This window comes from Ambystoma mexicanum, chromosome 1p, assembly GCF_040938575.1.
Source record: "Ambystoma mexicanum isolate Mex_15411 chromosome 1p, UKY_AmexF1_1, whole genome shotgun sequence".
In the NCBI taxonomy this organism is placed as follows: Eukaryota; Metazoa; Chordata; class Amphibia; order Caudata; family Ambystomatidae; genus Ambystoma; species Ambystoma mexicanum.
Genome location: NC_090921.1, coordinates 26,585,545 through 26,605,307, shown reverse-complemented (window position 1 = coordinate 26,605,307; position 19,763 = coordinate 26,585,545). Strand labels below are relative to the sequence as shown.

Sequence of the window (19,763 nt, the reverse complement as noted above, 5' to 3'; positions counted from 1 at the left end):
CTTCGAACAATGCAAAGCGACTTTCCATCTGGCGGAAACTGACAGATTTACCTACGCCCAACTGAGGCACTGGTGCTGCCACCCCCAGACCTGAGCGGCAGCAACACGAGCCCCTGCCCCACTAGAGCTCACAGTAACTGACCTGCCAGCTCGAGGGAAGATCTCGGCCCTCTATAAACTACTGCAGGAAGACCCCTTCCACACCAGGCCTTCCTATATGACTCAATGGGAGGCGGATCTAGGACATGCTATAGAGGACCACACATGGGTGGACATCTGGACAAGAAGGCGCACATCGTCCCGCTGCATCACTAACCCAGAATGCGCCCACAAATTGCTTTTGCACAGGTACTGCCCCCCCCCCTACGCCTTCACCACTTTCAGCCGGCATTGGACCCTCACTGCTGGCGTCTCTGCGGCCTCCCAGGATACTACCTCCACATGTAAGAGAGTTCTGGACCCAATGCCTGGCCACGATAAAGGACATCACCCAAGTAGAAATACTACTAGCCCCGAGCAAGTCCTCCTGGGGATTCCGCTCCCAGACTCTTACCCGAGAACAGGTATGAGTGCAACGTTAGTATCTCAATTCTTGTTGGCTGCTAAAATGACGGTGGCCTGCACCTGGAAGTCTGTGGAAGGGCCCCTGATGACCCTCTGGTGGGTTAAACTTTGGGACATTCTGTTAGGGAGACTTCTCTTCAAAGGCTCATTTCCCTTACCTGTAGAGTCCACCAGCAGCTTTGCTGGATTTGAGGGGTTTTGTTTTTTTCTCCTGCTAAGAGTGAGACCCTTTTTTCCCACTCTTAGACAGATTGCTAGTGTGTGTTTTAGGTTATCTTGTGTGCTTCTGGTCCATGGGGTTTTCTCACCCTCATAGGAATCACCTTTTTAACATGTGTGGCACACAGCATCCTCCATGCCGTACCACAGGGTTGTCATATAGACCCCCAAACATAGACTCCATAACCTGGGACTGACTGTCTCCCAGGGCATGTAAAGTCCCCATTGACTTTACTAGTCAATTCTTATTAACTAAACCAGTACAACCCATCTTACTATGGAAGTACTGGTAAGGGTTAATAGTTTTTCCCTAACGTTTATTTTCGAGGGAGTACCGTACAGTCCCTCTCTCAAAGGTTTCTGGCTGGTGGCAGTGGTTACTACCATAAATATTCGACCGCAAATATTTCTCTTTGGGATTTTCCCATTGTTCAAGGCTACCACTTTTACTGACAGGCTCTAACATACCGCCGGTTTATTTTTATATTAACTTTACTCCGGTAGGTTTTTATTGACAGAACTTTAATCATATTTCTTTCTCGTGTCTTCCTCTGTAATCCTAACCCAGGTCGGGGATCCTTTGTTCACTCTTTTGGCGGGCTTCTGCACAGAAGCCCTCCTCTCGGCGCCACTGAGTCTGGGGTAGACAGGATGTGTGGGAGGGGAATAGGCACCCTGGAACGGGTTGTCTACGCAACCCAAGTCGCACTCTGCCCTGATAGGCTTGGGAGTTCTCCCTCCAAGAGAGACACCCCACCGTGTGAGTGACAACTAGGCTGTATGAATGGGGGTCTTGCTGCATAAAGCAGGGTCCTGAGGACTGGAGGACAAGACATTGCCACTGAAACTAAGAACCGAAGAGGAGAGAAGCTGAAGACATCTGCGACGAATGAACCACCGGTGAAGCCTGTTAGGGAGAATTCTCTCTTTAGGCTGAATTTCCTAACCTAGTGAGTCCCCCAGCGGCTTTGCTGGATTTCTGGAGTTTGTTTTTTCCTCCTGCCAAGAGTGAGATTCTTTTTTTCTCCCACTCTTGGACATGATTTATGGTGTTCCTTTGACTGGTAATGTGTTTTCTGGGCTATGGGGTCCTTTACTCCATAGGGTCTCATGTGTTTTTCCTATGTGTGTTACACAGCACCCTGCGTGCAGTAACACAGGGGTGTCATAGTGAAACCCCACCATAGACTCCATACCCTGGGACTGACTACTGTCTCCCAGGCCATGTAAAGTCACCATTGGCTTTACTAGTCCCAAATTATTAACAGAAACCAGTACAAACCATCATATTGTGGACGTACTGGTCGGGGCAATTCGATTGCCCCGGGGTCTGTTAGTCGAGGGGGCACGTCTCCGTCCCCCCTGATCGAGTTTTGGCTGGTGGCAGTGGAAACTACTTTTTATATTCGACCGCAAATATTTCCCTATGGGATTTTCCCATTGTTCGAGGCTACCAACTTTAATTATTTAATTCTCATAGCCTCGAACATACCGCCGGTTTATTTAAATAATATTAATTCTCCGGTTGGTATTTTTTGCCAAGACTCGATTCAAAAATGACATTTGTGTTCTCTTCTGTGACTCCAACCCAAGTCGAGCCCTTTGTTCCACTTTTTGGCGGGCTTCTCCACAGAAGCCTCCAAGAGTGGTGCCACTCTGTCTGGGTACCACAGGGGGTGTGGGAGGGGGTTTAGGCACCCTGGACTGAGTTACCTTGGTAACTCAAGTCACACTCTTGTGTAATTGGCCCAAGTGGTGAGCCGGCCGGCTCACCACTTAGCATGTTTGATTGACAGCTAGGCTGAGTGAATGGGGGTATGCTGCATAAAAGCAGGGCTTTGGGGACTGGAACTTCAGAAGTCGCCACAGGACCTGAGAATCCGACGAGGGAGAAGCTGAGCCGACCTACCACGACGACACCACCGGTGGAGCCCTGCGGAACCGACTCACCACTTCCTGACGACAGAGAAGATCTCCCGGCTGGAGAGGCTTCTTCCCCTGACTGGTGGGCACAACCAGTTTTCCTTTCTTTCTTCGCACCCCAGCCCGGTTTGTGGTCGAACTGCCTGTGCCAAGCACTCCAGCAGCCGGATAGCCACTCACCACTGAACCGCGAATCACCGGACCGCTTCTTGTACCTGAGAAACTCTGCGGCTGGTTTCTTCCCTGGCAGTGCAACAGTCTTCCTCCACGACGAGATCCTCTCTTCCCCCGGATGAAGCACCGACTTGCATCCGCTGCCAGGAACAACTGCCCCCGCTGGAGCGTTCTCACCACTTTAAGGTACCGTGTCCGCCAGGCCTCCCTTTCTAAAGATTGCTACAAGGTAATAATAACTCCTTAACCTTCTGGACTGGGCTGGCCGCCTTGACCCTCTAACTGGCCCCTTTCTGTGGTCCAACTCCTTTTTGAACCTTTACAAGACTTTTGACCTTGAACACATTTCGTTTGGATCCTCTGAAAGTGGATCCGGCCTCTTGAACTCTAACTTCACGGTTTTACTTTGCCTTCCTCCCTTGTTGTGTTCTTGAAAAAGTGTTGGGATCTGTTTCAATATGTTCTCTGCTTTTCTCTCCCTTTTTAAAATGAACTATTAGAGTGCCATCTACGTTAAGCACTCACCGCTGTCTGAAAATAAGTGGGGCTTTACTTAAGACTTGTCTAATATTCTTTTAAGGGAGTGTATATCTTTTAGTGACCGTGTTTTTGAATTGCTTACTATTAGTGCCTGTGTGTTTTTCTAGATGTGGTTTTTAAATAAATAATTATATCTCTTTTACACCAAGCCCTGGTCAGTGTTTACTTGTTCTATTGGGTGCTCTTGACCTATTGTGAATACTCTGTATACTGCCTAACTCTTCTTGAGGGAAGTCTGACTGCTCAGCCACAGCTACCAAGTGAATCTGTGTGGTGCAGGCTGCTACCAAGTGGGTTTACTGCCAAACACCTGTAGTCCTAAATCTTTTGCAGTGGTCCCAGAGGGAACTGCACAGGTTTCTGCCTAACAAAGCCCTGCTGCAGATCCTCACCACTCTTCTCCAACGATTTGAGAAGAAGATCTTCCTCTGCAAGAGTCTTCTTCCCTTGAGCTGATGGGGCCAACCAGGTCGCCAATCGCCTTCAAGGACCTGCCTTGGTCAAAATCGACAGTGTCAAGCACTAGGAGACCGGATAGACCCGTCCACCAGGACTGCAATTTAAAGGAGCATACTTTTTATTTGTTTTGGCAGCACCGCGGCTGGTTTCATCCCTGGGCAGTGCAGTAACTCGAACCTTCCTCCATGACGGTCTCTCTTCCTCTGCTGGATCTCCCGAACAGCAGGAACAACCGCCACCGCAGGAGCCTCTTCCACTTTTAAGGTACATTGTTCCGCCAGGCCTCCCGTTTCGTGGGGTATCGCTAAAGGTGTTTTAAATCCTTTACTTACCTACTGGATTGGCCGCCCTTATCATCTAACATTGTCTTTCACCTTCTGCAACAACCTTTTCGAATCGTTTAACAAAGACTTGACTGCAGCTACTAGAACATTTTGCACCTGGGCACTTTGCCTCGTACCATTGACACTGGCACAGGCTTATTGACTCTGGCTAAATCTGTTACAACTGCCTTTTCTAGATTGTTTCTCACCTAGAAATGTGTTGGTGCACCTAACTCTTATAACGACTTTTTCCTTCCCTCTTTTTAAACTTGTGAAGTGCCATTTTGCTCGGTTTTCACCTCAGTATTGCATATGCTAAAGCACTGCCTTGCCTAACTTGTTCACAATCTACTTGGGAAGTGTTGCTGGTGTGTTAAAGAGTCTAACCCTGTATAACTTGTCCTTTCCCTCCCTTTTGAGAAATTGTTACAGTGCCATTTCTGCTTGGTTTTCACTGTGCCGTTTTGCTCAGTTTTCACTCTTGTTCAAACTTGTCTACAATTGAAATAGGGAGTTGTGTATACTTTTCAAGACTGTTTTCACTTACTTTAAGAATAGTGATTTGTGTGTGAACATCAGAGTGTGTAAAATAAATATATATATATTCTTTTTGATACAAAGCTTTGGTCAGTGTTTCCTTATTCCATAGTATTGTAGTCCTATTGTGTAAACCCTGAATACTGCTCATCTCCCTCTTGAGAGAAGTCTGACTGCTTAGCCACAGCTACCAACTAAAGCTTTGTGGTACAGACTGATACCAAAGGGGATTTATTGCATATACCTGTAGTCTTAATCTTCTGTAGTGCTCCCTAAGGGAACTGCACAGGATTCTGCCTAACACATTCTAATAGACGAAAAGGTTACGGCAGCCAAAGTGGGCCTGCTCCACCGATTTATAAACATTTGGGCACCAGTGCTAGACTACGACCAGAACTACCCGGCCCTGACCTATAAGCCACGCCTGATAGTGAAAGCCCTCCATTCTACCAGCAAACACTCGCCGCCTGGCCCGGCCGAATGAGGGCCGAGAACAAAACCCAACCCGGGATATCGGGGGTGGGATAAAGTGACATCTTACCACATGCATTTAAAGAGGTTACAAGTAAATGTTACTGTACGCTGAGTTATAAATAAACACATTTTTAAAAAACAACCCCAAAACCTAACCCCTGCCCACACCCCCAACCTCCTACTTACCTTTCACCTCGAAGCGTGGTGTGCCTGCAACGCTGGTTCCCTTTCACGTCTTTGATCGGGAACCGGCGCTGCAGGGTTTTTTTCTTTTTTGGCTCAGCTGCGGCTGTGTAGTATGGTGAGCGGGATGTTGCGGGGACACTCCCACAGCCTTTGTTCCCTTCCCCACCCCTTTCCTGCCCTCCATCCCCCCCATTCTCCCTCCATACTGCACACAAAAATATCACTCTAACCAACGCCACTAAGATAGCAGCACCAACCTTCCTAAGTCCGAGTAATAACATAACGAAATACCCATTATCTACTACAACCAAAAATAAGACAACACCCACTCTGGGTCTCACCAGACTAAACAGACTTGGAGCTAGAACCAAAACACTCCCCCAAGCTATCAAACCGTCATTACCACAGATACGTGTACCAAACTTACTATCACCCCCAAGAATCACCAACTCAAAGACTTCACCAAAAAACCCAAAACCACCACCCATTCACCCAACCGAGGGATCACACCATACCAAGACGCTGCCCTCAAGGTCAAAGGCGCACTTATTAATACACGCTCCCTCGGAGCACATGCTATAGAAATCCAGGACCTCATTGTAGATCAACAACTTGACAACCTGACAGTCACCGAAACCTGGCTACATCCTGCTGCAGGCCCAAACCTAGCCCTTGCTATCCCCCCAGGACAGATAGAACCAACACCCAAGGAGGCGGAGTTGCCCCAATAGCAAGAACTTCACTGCAAATCAAAACCTGTCCACTGGAACAAATACAGGGCTATGGACTCTCCCCCAACCGCAAAACCACCACTGACTTCCTGGTAGTGTACAGGACACCAAACAAAAACTCACATCCTCATTTGGACATCCCCCTACTGCTAACGGCCTTCATCAAACCCAACACCAAATGCATCATCCTCTGAGACATCAACTTAGGGTACAGGGATCCCCTAGATCTGGAAGCATCAGCCTTCCACACAGCTATGTCAGATATGAACTTCACCCACTCACTCCAAAGGTAGAACTCTGGACTGGATCCTCACCCTCAACTCTCAAATCGCTATCGACTCCATCCTCCCCGTAGACTGGTCAGACCGCTTAGTCATCAGTTACAATGGAATATAACATCGCTGACCACACCATCCCCAAATTTCCTGACTCCTTTGAAACCAGAAATATCGAAAAGCTCTCTGCTAACAACCTCTCCCCCACCCTGAGCACAGCCTTAGTTAACATGATTCCTAAAACAAACAACCCTGCCTACCTAGCAGAGTGTTACCAACAAAGCCTTACCTATACTATTGACTCACTCGCCCCTATTGTTACCAAAACACAGAAACCAGACAAACTCTCCTGTTTCGGGTTCAATGAAGAACTAGTGTCCCTTAGACGTAAAAAAAGATCACTAGAGCACATACACAGAAAAACCAACGCCCCTGAATCAGCCAATTAAAAACTGCAAATCAGTCATAATCGCCCACAAAGCGAATGCCTTCAACCATCGCATTACCAATGCTAACTCCGACAGCAAAGAACTGTTCTCCATCCTCAGTACCCAACAATGCCAGTAAAGCCTGGTGCACTACAATACAAGACGCATTAGCCTAAAAAATCCTGCTGCTACAAAACAAAATTGAGAGTAAAAAAAACAACAACAAAAAAAACACACACCTAGCAGAAAAATGACTTCCTACCATAACAGCTAACCCATCCAACACCCATCCGTGCACTCCTTTCCACTTCACCCCAGTCTCAAACAAAGAAGTGCTAGACACAATAGCCAAACTCTAAGCCTCGAACTGTAAAGACGACCAATTCCCATCCCACCGAGTCAATCTCTGTGCCCCCACTCTATCACCCATCATTACCGAATCGGTCAACGCCTCCTTCAACTCAAACACAGTCCCTAACAGAATCCAAAAATCTTGGATCACACCCCTCCTAAAAAAAACAGCCTGGATCCCTCAATCCCCACCAACTACCGACCAATAACTACAGTCCCATTTCTCCTGAAAATAATTGACAAAATAGCATACTCTCAAATACAAAACCACCTAGAACACCACCATCTACTGGGGGGCCGACAGTCAGGATTCCGCCCCAACCACAGTACGGAGACAACCCTTCTTGATTTAAAAATCCAAATGGATGCCACCAGAGAAGAAGGAAACCTATTCATACTAATGTTACTAGATCTCTCGGCGGCCTTCGACTTGGTTGACCACAACAATCTCTGTGCCACTCTAGCCAATAACGTTAACCTGTCCAACGACGCCACTGACTGGATCAAATCTTTCCTAGCAGATAGGATTTCATGAGTATCCATCGGTAAAGAATCAGCAGACCCCATACCAGTTTCTCCAGTTGTCCCGCAAGGATCATGCCCATCCCCTACTCTCTACAACGCTTACACCAAGCTGCTCTTTGCAGCTCTGGATGCCATGGGTGTCATCTACACTATTTTTGCAGATGACACCCAGATCCTCATCCCACTAACAGCTAACCACAAGCAAGACTCACTGCTCATCAACAAAATCTACTCACTAATCCAAAGCTGGATGGCTAATAACAGCCTATGTCTCAACGACAACAAAACAGAGCTACTTATACTAGGATCATCCTCCAAAAAAGACACTGTACAGCCTGCCTACTACACATCCTTCATCATCGATGGCACTACTATCCCGGAGCTCAAACAAGTCAAGACACTCTGGGCCTCATCACGAGTTGGGCAGTAACGCCGGCGATAATAGCGCTGGCATCATTAGCCCTACCGCCAAACCCACCGGCGCTATTAGCGCCGGATCATGGGTTTGGCGGAACGGGAAATCCCCATCCCCCATTGAGCCCATTCGGGAATGCCTCATTACCCATTGGGCTTAATGGGGAAATTTTGCACTTTTACCGCCGGCGGATTTCCCGCCAGCAGTAAATGCGCCGAAAGTCGGCTAAATCTCGGCAGATTTCCCCCCAGCTCAGAGCTGGGGGGAAATCAGCCGAAGCCGTGATTTGGCAGACCCTTAAATCTGGCGTTAACAGCGCTACCGCCGGTTTTAAGGGCTACAGCCAAACTCGTGATGAGGTCCTCTGTGTCTACCTAGATGCCACACTAACAATGGCTAAACAAGTCAACACCCAAGCCTCATCCACATCAAAACTCTTCTCCCTTAGTCGCAAATTCCTCACAGCTTATAACTGTGTTACACTAGCAAGAGCGCTCATACTCTCCAAGCTCGATTACTGCAATATCCTCTTCCTTGGTACCTCCAAGACTAATATAGCCAAACTCCAATTTATGCAAAATAAAGCCCTCTGAGCTGCATTAGGCATAAAAAAGAAATCTGAACACATCTCAAACATCAGGAGAGACAACCATTGGCTCCCTATTAAAGCTAGAATACTATTCAAAACCCTAAGTACCACACATAAATGTATCGCCAACAAAGCTCCCAAATACCTCATTAATACAGTCATGAAGAAAAACCACACTAGACCTCTCAGGTCCAATAATAATGCAAACCTCGAAATCCCAAGATACAAAAGAGAAAAGGCAGGGCGCAGTAGCTTTAAAGTACTGTCTCACAGACATTGTAATACCCTACCTACTAATATCGAGAACGAAACGTCCTACCCCCCCCAATTAAAAAGAAATCACTGAAAACTTGGCTTTTCAAGCAATAATAATGACTACTATGACCCACGCCCTCACTGACTAGAACCCCCATCAATTGTATATAAAATGTATGTATTGTTTTTTTCAAATGTGTTTTTTTGTTTCTGTTTAAATATTAAGATTGTATCTACCCAATGTCTGTAACTATAACAAATGTAATAAGTAAATGTGATCTTAATTTACCTACCCTACCAAAACATACATACCACAAAAGATTCAAACTTTGATGTATTTTAGGCGTTTTGGTGGGGTCGGTAAATTGGAGTCGGTCATTTCGGCCGATTCCATATAGAAGAGGAGCGGGTGAGAGCATCTGATGCCGATGGTGGGACATATGACAAGAAAGAAAATTGTCCTTCAGGGAGCGAAGATTCAATGAGCGGGAGTTAAAGTAGCACCTGGTTATCAGCCATCACCCTGTGAGCAGGAGATTCCCATGGGAAATGGGGAACTAGTACATCACGTGTCCAGGGTTCACAATCCAGGAGAGCTGGTTGCCATTTAACTCCTACTTGTAGCCTAGAAGAACCTGGTTAGCTTGACACCAATACTTACCAGGAGCTCACACACACACACACACACACACACCCCTATGTGAAGAGTTTGGGAAAGACCAAAATGAGGACACATCTATGTGACATTTAAAGAATAAGAGGTTATAAATAATGGACACAATTATAGGTTTGCATCTTATTTATGTGTCTTCATTCATTTAATTGTTTTTTTATAATGTGCTTAATACCAGAGTTCTGTTTCTAAGCACAGATCTAGAATTCAAACCTCTGTTGCTCTGCGTGGTCTTGCTTCCAAGACCAGCGCCTTGCCCCTGTGCTATCCTCTGTTCACTACGTGGAACTCAGATTTGCAGAATGGTCACTGGTTCATTCTAGACACCCAGGAGCAGCTTTTTCCACCTGCTTATCCAATCTTAATTTCGACCCCCATGACCACCCTTGAGTGTCTCAAATGTGAACCCGATTATGAGGAACAAATGATAACTTTTTGTCCCTCATATGTACCCCATGATGCTTTAAGTGTCTTTTAGACATATCCCAGTGCTCCTTGATGCACATTGCTGAAGCAAGAACACTGAATTACATATCTCTTAGGTTGGTGTGTATGGCACCAGTTCATTGGGGGACCGTGTGGGGGTAGACAGTCCTGGTTAAGCACAAAGAACCATCAGGACATTTGGGGATTTAGATGATTTGCTTTACTTTAATTTGACCCTTCTTTGTAAATATTTCCCTAAATGGGCCTCATTACGACCCGGGTGGTAAGGGGTTAACGGCGCCGTAAAAGGTGGCGGCGCCGTTAACCCCTTACCGCCTAATTACGAGGTCCCTTTGTGGGTCCCTACCTTAATGGCTGGTTTTACCAGCCGTTAAGGATTGGACCCGCAAAGGGACCTTGGAGGTAATTATGGTACCGCAATTTGTGGTACAGTAATTACCGCCTTCTCTATTCCCATTGTGCCTTATGGGGGCAAAAATGGGAATGGGGAAGGGCCAATGGTGAATGGGGAATTACCGCCCCGCCAATCTTGGAATGGGGCGGTAATCCCGCCATCCACCATGGCGCAATCGTTAAAATACCGGCGTCAACCATGGCGCTAATAGCACCATGGTTAAAGCCTGGGTCGTAATGACCCCCAATGTGTTGAACTAAAATCCATGGTCTCAGCATCCTACTTGGCCCCAGGCAGCTCTGTGACCCCCAGTACTGGAATATGGTTAGCAATCCGTGTGTGTACTGTTTTGTGGAGACTGGCCATTTACGTGGAGTTTCAAATTGAAAGTAGTTTTTGGAATAATGTCTTTTATTCATGTTCGTTAACTCAGGTTTAGTTGGCTCACTGCCTGGTAAACCCTCCTCATTTAGATGCACAAGGATTCTGGACCAGAAGGGACCCAGAACTCAGGAGGCCTGCTCATGCCAGCACATGAGGACGCTCAGGAGGTCCATGCTCATGCCAGCACATGAGGACGCTCAGGAGGTCCATGCTCATGCCAGCACATGAGGACGCTCAGGAGGTCCATGCACGTGCCATCATTCTAACCTCATTACATAAAACATTCATTTTTTAATGAACTGAGCATAACCCATACCTGAGGCTGAGCCTTCAATCTTCCCTCCTTTGCCAGGATCCTCATGTTCATTGGCAAATGGTTGCTTGACCACATCTTCAAGGGGCATGACTTTAAGGAAATCTGGATATTTAGTGTGAGAGGTTTCTTCCCAGTCTTTAGTGTTCAACTCGTTTACAGGGTTCTCACGATAGTAGGTAGAGAGTTACTCCCTTTCAATTTTCACAGGGTGACACCAGTCCTGGTGATCCTGAGCAGATGGCTCTGTGCCCACTTCAATCTTTACCCATTCTACGGCGTCAGGATGATATGGGGCAGATGGCTGCTCTCGTTCAGCCTTCCCCTGGTCCGTCAGGTCCTCGAGATCCCTGGGAGAAGACCCCTCCCATACTTGGATCTTCACCAAGTCCATGGAGCCCTGTGGACTCTTGGTTAAAGGTTCCTCGCCTCCCTCAGTCTTCGCATATCTCATGGTGTCCTCCTGATTCTCGGCCGTGGTCTCCTCACCTACTTCAATCTTCACCCAGTCCATGGGCCCCTCACAATGTCCTGCAGAAAGATCCCATGAGTCACTCTTCACCTGGTCCATGATTCCGACAAACCCAATGCAGATGATTAATCGATTCCTTAAGCTTCACAGAGCGCACAGACTGCTGCAGTTTCCATGACGAGTGAGTTATCTTCTAGGCGCTAGTTTATCAGTATAACATAATGTGTATCCTCGTGGTAGTGAACCTGAGAGAGAGAGAGAGCACATCATCCAACAGATAAATAGCACTTCTGAATCTGCCCGTCCACAGGATCGAATACAGCCAACATAAAGAACACTCATTTTACTGCAGACCTGGCTGAAGACCCTACTTCTAGAAGCGGCTCATCATGGGCTATGAGACTCATAGGTTTCATGTGCCGACTCCACCGATGAACGACGGCCTCTCAGGAAATGAGAACCTACACATCCAGGTTGGGTGTAAGTGTATAAACCACTGACGGGTCAGATGATTACAACAAAGCATAGTCAGTCAGCAGTGGCAATAACTTCTGTTCATAGCAAAGCTATTGAAACCCCCACTTGGTCAGCGATTACAACACTGTTACAATATACAAAAAAAGACTGTAAACCAACACTATGAGAAAACGGTCAATTCATTTTCATCTGGGTATCTTCCTGGAATACGAGAGGTCATGCTCTCTTGACTAATACACAATTAAAATTCATGATATTCTTCTATTCCAGGAAAAATGGTTAAAACCTAAACTTTTCATTGGCAGGGATGATCTCATTTTTTTGTCCTGCAAATAAGGGGTTGAATAGACGCCCCTGCCGGGGCCTCCTCACCGAGATTCCCTCTCCTGTTCTCCCACAGTCCCCCCTGCTCTGCCATTCACAGCACACCCCCTGCTGGCCCCACACACACAGTACACACCCTGCTCTCCCACCCTACATGCTCCCCACTCTCCCACACACAGGTCACACCTGCTCCCCCCACACAACCCCCCCTGCTCTCTGCCCCACACTTCCCCTCCTGTTCTCCCACAGTCCCTCATGCTCTGCCATACACAGTACAGCCCCAGCTGGCCCTACACATAGCACGCCCCCTGCTGGCCCTACACATAAAGCACACCCTGCTGGCCCCACACACATAGCGCACACACCGGCTCTACCCCCTTCATGCTCCCCCACTCTCCCACACACAGGCCACACCTGCTCCCCCCACATAACCCCCCTGCTTTCTCCCCCACACTTCCACTCCTGTTCTCCCACAGTCCCCACTGCTGGCCCTACACATAACACACACCCTGCTGGCCACACACACACACAGCACACACCCCTGCTCTCCCACCCTACATGCTCCCCTGCTCTCCCACACACAGGTCACACCTACTCCCCCCAAACATCCCCCCTGCTCTCTTCCCCACATTACCCCTCCTGTTCTCCCACAGTCCCACCTGCTCTGTCATACGCAACACACCCCCTGCTGGCCCTACACACACAGTACACACCCCTGCTCTCCCATCCTACATGCTCCCCTGCTCTCCCACACACAGGCCACACCTGCTCCCCCCACACAACCGCCTGCTCTCTCCCCCACACTTCCCCTCCTGTTCTCCCACACAGTTCCCCCTGCTCTGCCATACACAGCACACCCCCTGCTGGCCCTACACATAGCACACACCCTGCTGGCCACACACACACACACACAGCACACACCCCTACTCTCCCACCCTACATGCTCCCCTGCTCTCCCACTCACAGGTCACACCTACTCCCCCCAAACAACCCCCCTGCTCTCTCCCCCACATTACCCCTCCTGTTCTCCCACAATCCCACCTGCTCTGCCATACACAGCACACCCCGTGCTGGCCCTACACATAACACACACACTGCTGGCCCCACACACAACACACACCCCTGCTCTCCCACCCTACATGCTCCTCTGCTCTCCCACACAAAGGTAACACCTGCTCACCCCCACACAACCCCCCTGCCCTCTCCCCCACATTACCCCTCCTGTTCTCCCACAATCCCACCTGCTCTGCCATACACAGCACACCCCGTGCTGGCCCTACACATAACACACACACTGCTGGCCCCACACACACAGCACACACCCCTTCTTTCCCACCCTACATGCTCCCCCACACACAGGTCACACCTGCTCACCCCCACACAACCCCCCTGCCCTCTCCCCCACACTTCCCCTCCTGTTCACCCACAGTCCCCATTGCTCTACCATACACATCACACCCCTGCTGGCCCTACACATAGCACACACCCTGCTGCCCCCCCACACACAGCACACACTCCTGCTCTCCCCCCTACATGCGCCCCTGCTCTTCCACACACAGGTCACACCTGCTCCCCCCCCACACAACCCCACGCTCTCTCCCCCACACTTCGCCTCCTGTCTCCCACAGTCCCCCCTTCTGGCCCTACACATAGCACAGACCATGCTGGCCCCACACACACAGCACAACAGCACACGCCCCTTCTCTCCCCCCTACATGCTCCCCTGCTCTCCCACACAGTCAGACCTGCTCCCCCCACACAACCCCCCTGCTCTCTCTCCCACACTTCCGCCTGCTGGCCCTACACACATAGCACACACCCTGCTGACCCCACACACACAGCACACACACCTGCTCTCCCACCCTACATGCTCCCCTACACAAAGGTCACACCAGCTCCTGGCAACAGAACCCCGCTATTCTCTACCCCACACTTACCCTCCTGTTCTCGCACAGCCCCCCCCCCCGCTCTGCCGTACACAGCACAACCCCTGCTGGCCCTATACATAGCACACAACCTGCTGGTCCCACACACAGAGCACACACCCCTGCTCTTCCCCCCCTACATGCTCCCCCGCTCTCCCACACACAGGTCACACCTGCTCCCCCCCACAACCCCCCTGCTCTCTCCCCCACATTTCCCCTCCTGCTCTGCCATACACAGCACACCACCTGCTGGACGGACGGACACGCGCACACACACACACACACACACACATCCCTGCTCTCCCACCCTACATGCTCCACTGCTCTCACACACACAAGTTACACCTGCTCCCCCCCACACAACCCCCCTGCTCTCTCCCCCACACTTCCCCTCCTGTTCTTCCACAGTCCCCCCTGCTCTCCCATACACAGCACACCCCCTGCTCTCCCATACACAGCACAGCACATCCCCTGCTCTCCCATACACAGCACACCCCTGCTCCTCTACAGAGCAAAGCACACACCCCTGCTCCTCCACACACAGCACAGCACCTCCCCTGCTCCCCCACACACAGCACAGCACACCCCTGCTCCTCCACACACAGCACACCCCCTGCTCCTCCACACACAGCACAGCACATCCCATGCTCCTCTACACACAGCACAGCACATCCCCTGCTCCTCTACACACAGCACATTCCCTGCTCTCCCATACACAGCACACCCCTGCTCCTCTACAGAGCATAGCACACACACCCTGCTCCTCTACAGAGCATAGCACACACACCCTGCTCCTCTACAGAGCATGGCACACACACCCTGCTCCTCTACAGAGCATAGCACACACCCCTGCTCCTCTACAGAGCATGGCACACACACCCAGCTCCTCTACAGAGCATAGCACACACACCCTGCTCCTCTACAGAGCATAGCACACACACCCTGCTCCTCTACAGAGCATGGCACACACACCCTGCTCCTCTACAGAGCATAGCACACACCCCTGCTCCTCCACACACAGCACAGCACACCCCTGCTCCTCCACACACAGCACCTCCCCTGCACCTCCACACAGAGCACAGGACAACCCCTGCTCCTCCACACAGAGCACAGCACACCCCCTGCTCCTCCACACAGAGCACAGCACATCCCCTGCTCCTCCACACAGAGCACAGCACACCCCCTGCTCCTCCACACAGAGCACAGCACACCCCCTGCTCCTCCACACAGAGCACAGCACACCCCCTGCTCCTCCACACACAGCACCTCCCCTGCTCCTCCACACACAGTACATCCCCTGCTCCTCCACACACACCTCCCCTGCTCCTCCACACACAGCACCTCCCCTGCTCCTCCACACACAGCACCTCCCCTGCTCCTCCACACACAGCACCTCCCCTGCTCCTCCACACACACAGCACAGCACCTTCCCTGCTCCTCCACACACACAGCACAGCACACCCCCTGCTCCTCCACACACACAGCACAGCACACCCCCTGCTCCTCCACACACAGCACAGCACATCCCCTGCTCCTCCACACACAGCACATCACACCCCCTGCACCTCCACACACAGCACATCCCCTGCTCCTCCACACACAGCACAGCACACCCCTGCTCCTCCACACACAGCACCTCCCCTGCACCTCCACACAGAGCACAGGACAACCCCTGCTCCTCCACACAGAGCACAGCACACCCCCTGCTCCTCCACACAGAGCACAGCACATCCCCTGCTCCTCCACACAGAGCACAGCACACCCCCTGCTCCTCCACACAGAGCACAGCACACCCCCTGCTCCTCCACACAGAGCACAGCACACCCCCTGCTCCTCTACACACAGCACATCCCCTGCTCCTCTACACACAGCACATCCCCTGCTCCTCTACACACAGCACAGCACATCCCCTGCTCCTCCACACACAGCACATCCCCTGCTCCTCCACACACAGCACATCCCCTGCTCCTCCACACACAGCACACACCCTGCTCCTCCACACACAGCACATCCCCTGCTCCTCCACACACAGCACATCCCCTGCTCCTCCACACACAGCACACACCCTGCTCCTCTACAGAGCAAAGCACGCCCCTTGCTCCTCCACACACAGCACATCCCCTGCTCCTCTACAGAGCATAGCACACACCCCTGCTCCTCCACAACCAGCACACCCCCTGCTCCTCTACAGAGCATAGCACACACCCTGCTCCTCTACAGAGCATAGCATACACCCTGCTCCTCCACACACAGCACAGCACATCCCCTGCTCCTCTACACACAGCACATCCCCTGCTCCTCTACACACAGCACAGCACATCCCCTGCTCCTCTACACACAGCACAGCACATCCCCTGCTCCTCTACACACAGCACAGCACATCCCCTGTTCCTCTACACGGAGCACAGCACACCCCCTGCTCCTCCACACACAGCCCCTGCTCCTCCACACACAGCACCTCCCCTGCTCCTCCACACACACCTCCCCTGCTCCTCCACACACAGCACCTCCCCTGCTCCTCCACACACAGCACACCCCCTGCTCCTCCACACACAGCACAGCACATCCACTGCCCCTCCACACACAGCACAGCACACACCCTAATCTTCCACACACAGCACAGCACACCCCCTGCTCCTCCACACACAACACCGCCCCTGCTCCTCCACACAGCACACCCCCTGCTCTACCATACACAGCACACACCCTGCTCCTCTACACACAGCACAGCACATTCCCTGCCCCTCCACACACAGCACAGCACACCCCCTGCTCCTCTACACACAGCAAAGCACATCCCCCGCTCCTCAGCACAGAGCACAGCACACCCCCTGCTCCTCCACACAGAGCACAGCACACCCCCTGCTCCTCCACACAGAGCACAGCACATCCCCTGCTCCTCCACACAGAGCACAGCACACCCCCTGCTCCTCCACACACAGCACACCCCCTGCTCCTCCACACACAGCACACACCCTGCTCCTCTACACACAGCACATCCTCTGCTCCTCTACACACAGCACATCCCCTGCTCCTCCACACAGAGCACAGCACACCCCCTGCTCTCCCATACACAGCACACACCCTGCTCCTCTACACACAGCACCCCTTGCTCCTCCACACACAGCACATCCCCTGCTCCTCCACACACAGCACAGCACACCCCCTGCTCCTCCACACACAGCACATCCTCTGCTCTCCCATACACAGCACACACCCTGCTCCTCTACACACAGCACCCCCTGCTCCTCTACACACAGCACCCCCTGCTCCTCTACACACAGCACATCCCCTGCTCCTCCACACACAGCACATCCCCTGCTCCTCCACACAGAGCACAGCACACCCCCTGCTCCTCCACACAGAGCACAGCACACCCCCTGCTCCTCCACACAGAGCACAGCACACCCCCTGCTCCTCCACACACAGCACATCCCCTGCTCCTCTACACACAGCACACACCCTGCTCCTCTACACACAGCACCCCCTGCTCCTCTACACACAGCACATCCCCTGCTCCTCCACAGACAGCACATCCCCTGCTCCTCCACACAGAGCACAGCACAACCCCTGCTCCTCCACACAGAGCACATCCCCTGCTCTCCCATACACAGCACACACCCTGCTCCTCTACACACAGCACCCCCTGCTCCTCTACACACAGCACATCCCCTGCTGCTCCACAGAGCAAAGCACACCCCCTGCACATCCCCTGCTCCTCTACAGAGCAAAGCACACCCCCTGCTACTCTACAGAGCAAAGCACACCCCCTGCTACTCTACACACAGCACAACACACCCCTGCTCCTCCACACACAGCACAGCACACCCCCTGCTCCTCCACACACAGCACAGCATACCCCTGCTCCCCTACACACAGCACAGCACACCCCCTGCTCCTCCACACACAGCACAGCACACCCCCTGCTCCTCCACACACAGCACAGCACACCCCTGCTCCCCCACACACAGCACAGCACACCCCCTGCTCCCCCACACACAGCACACCCCTGCTCCTCCACACACAGCACACCCCTGCTCCTCCACACACAGCACACCCCCTGCTCCTCCACACACAGCACACCCCTGCTCCTTCACACACAGCACACCCCTGCTCCTCCACACACAGCACAGCACACCCCTGCTCCCCACACACAGCACAGCACACCCCTGCTCCCCCACACACAGCACAGCGCACCCCCTGCTCCTCTACATAGCAAAGCACACCCCCTGCTCCTCTACAGACCATAGCACACACCCTGCTCCTCCACACACAGCACAGCACATCCCCTGCTCCTCTACACACAGCACAGCACATCCCCTGCTCCTCTACACACAGCACAGCACATCCCATGCTCCTCTACACACAGCACAGCACATCCCCTGCTCCTCTACACACAGCACATTCCCTGCTCTCCCATACACAGCACACCCCTGCTCCTCTACAGAGCATAGCACACACACCCTGCTCCTCTACAGAGCATAGCACACACACCCTGCTCCTCTAAAGAGCATAGCACACACCCCCTCCTCCTCTACAGAGCATAGCACACACACCCTGCTCCTCTACAGAGCATAGCACACACCCCTGCTCCTCCACATAGAGCACACCCCCTGCTCCTCCACACACAGCACCTCCCCTGCTCCTCCACACAGAGCACAGCACACCCCCTGCTCCTCCACACAGAGCAAAGCACACCCCCTGCTCCTCCACACACAGCACCTCCCCTGCACCTCCACACACAGCACAGCACCTCCCCTGCTCCTCCACACACACAGCACAGCCCCTCCCCTGCTCCTCCACACACACAGCACAGCACACCCCCTGCTCCTCCACACACAGCACAGCACATCCCCTGCTCCTCCACACACAGCAGAGCACATCCCCTGCCCCTCCACACACAGCACAGCACACCCCCTGCTCCTCCACACACAGCACCTCCCCTGCTCCTCCACACACAGCACACCCCCTGCTCCTCCACACACAGAACACCCCCTGCTCCTCTACACACAGCACCCCCTGCTCCTCTACACACAGCACCCCCTGCTCCTCCACACAGAGCACAGCACACCCCCTGCTCCTCCACACACAGCACATCCCCTGCTTTCCCATACACAGCACACACCCTGCTCCTCTACACACAGCACCCCCTGCTCCTCTACACACAGCACCCCCTGCTCCTCTACACACAGCATATCCCCTGCTCCTCCACACAGAGCACAGCACACCCCCTGCTCCTCCACACAGAGCACATCCCCTGCTCTCCCATACACAGCACACACCCTGCTCCTCTACACACAGCACCCCCTGCTCCTCTACACACAGCACATCCCCTGCTCCTCTACACACAGCACATCCCCTGCTCCTCTACACAGAGCACAGCACA

The 19,763-nt window shown here is 52.1% G+C and overlaps 1 protein-coding gene across 2 annotated transcripts in view; it reads right to left on the bottom strand.

Moving 5' to 3' along the window:
- LOC138564796 (zinc finger protein 84-like) overlaps positions 1-19,763 on the bottom strand; it is a 133,830-nt gene that overhangs the window by 30,830 nt on the left and 83,237 nt on the right. The window contains exon 2 of one of the 2 annotated variants that reach the window (XM_069642933.1): positions 11,183-11,896. The exons of the other annotated variant lie outside the window; for it this stretch is intronic. Within the exon in view, the coding sequence (XP_069499034.1) occupies positions 11,183-11,270 (88 nt within the window). The 5' untranslated portion in view covers positions 11,271-11,896. The remainder of the gene's footprint in view (positions 1-11,182; positions 11,897-19,763) is intronic. 2 annotated transcript variants of the gene reach the window in all.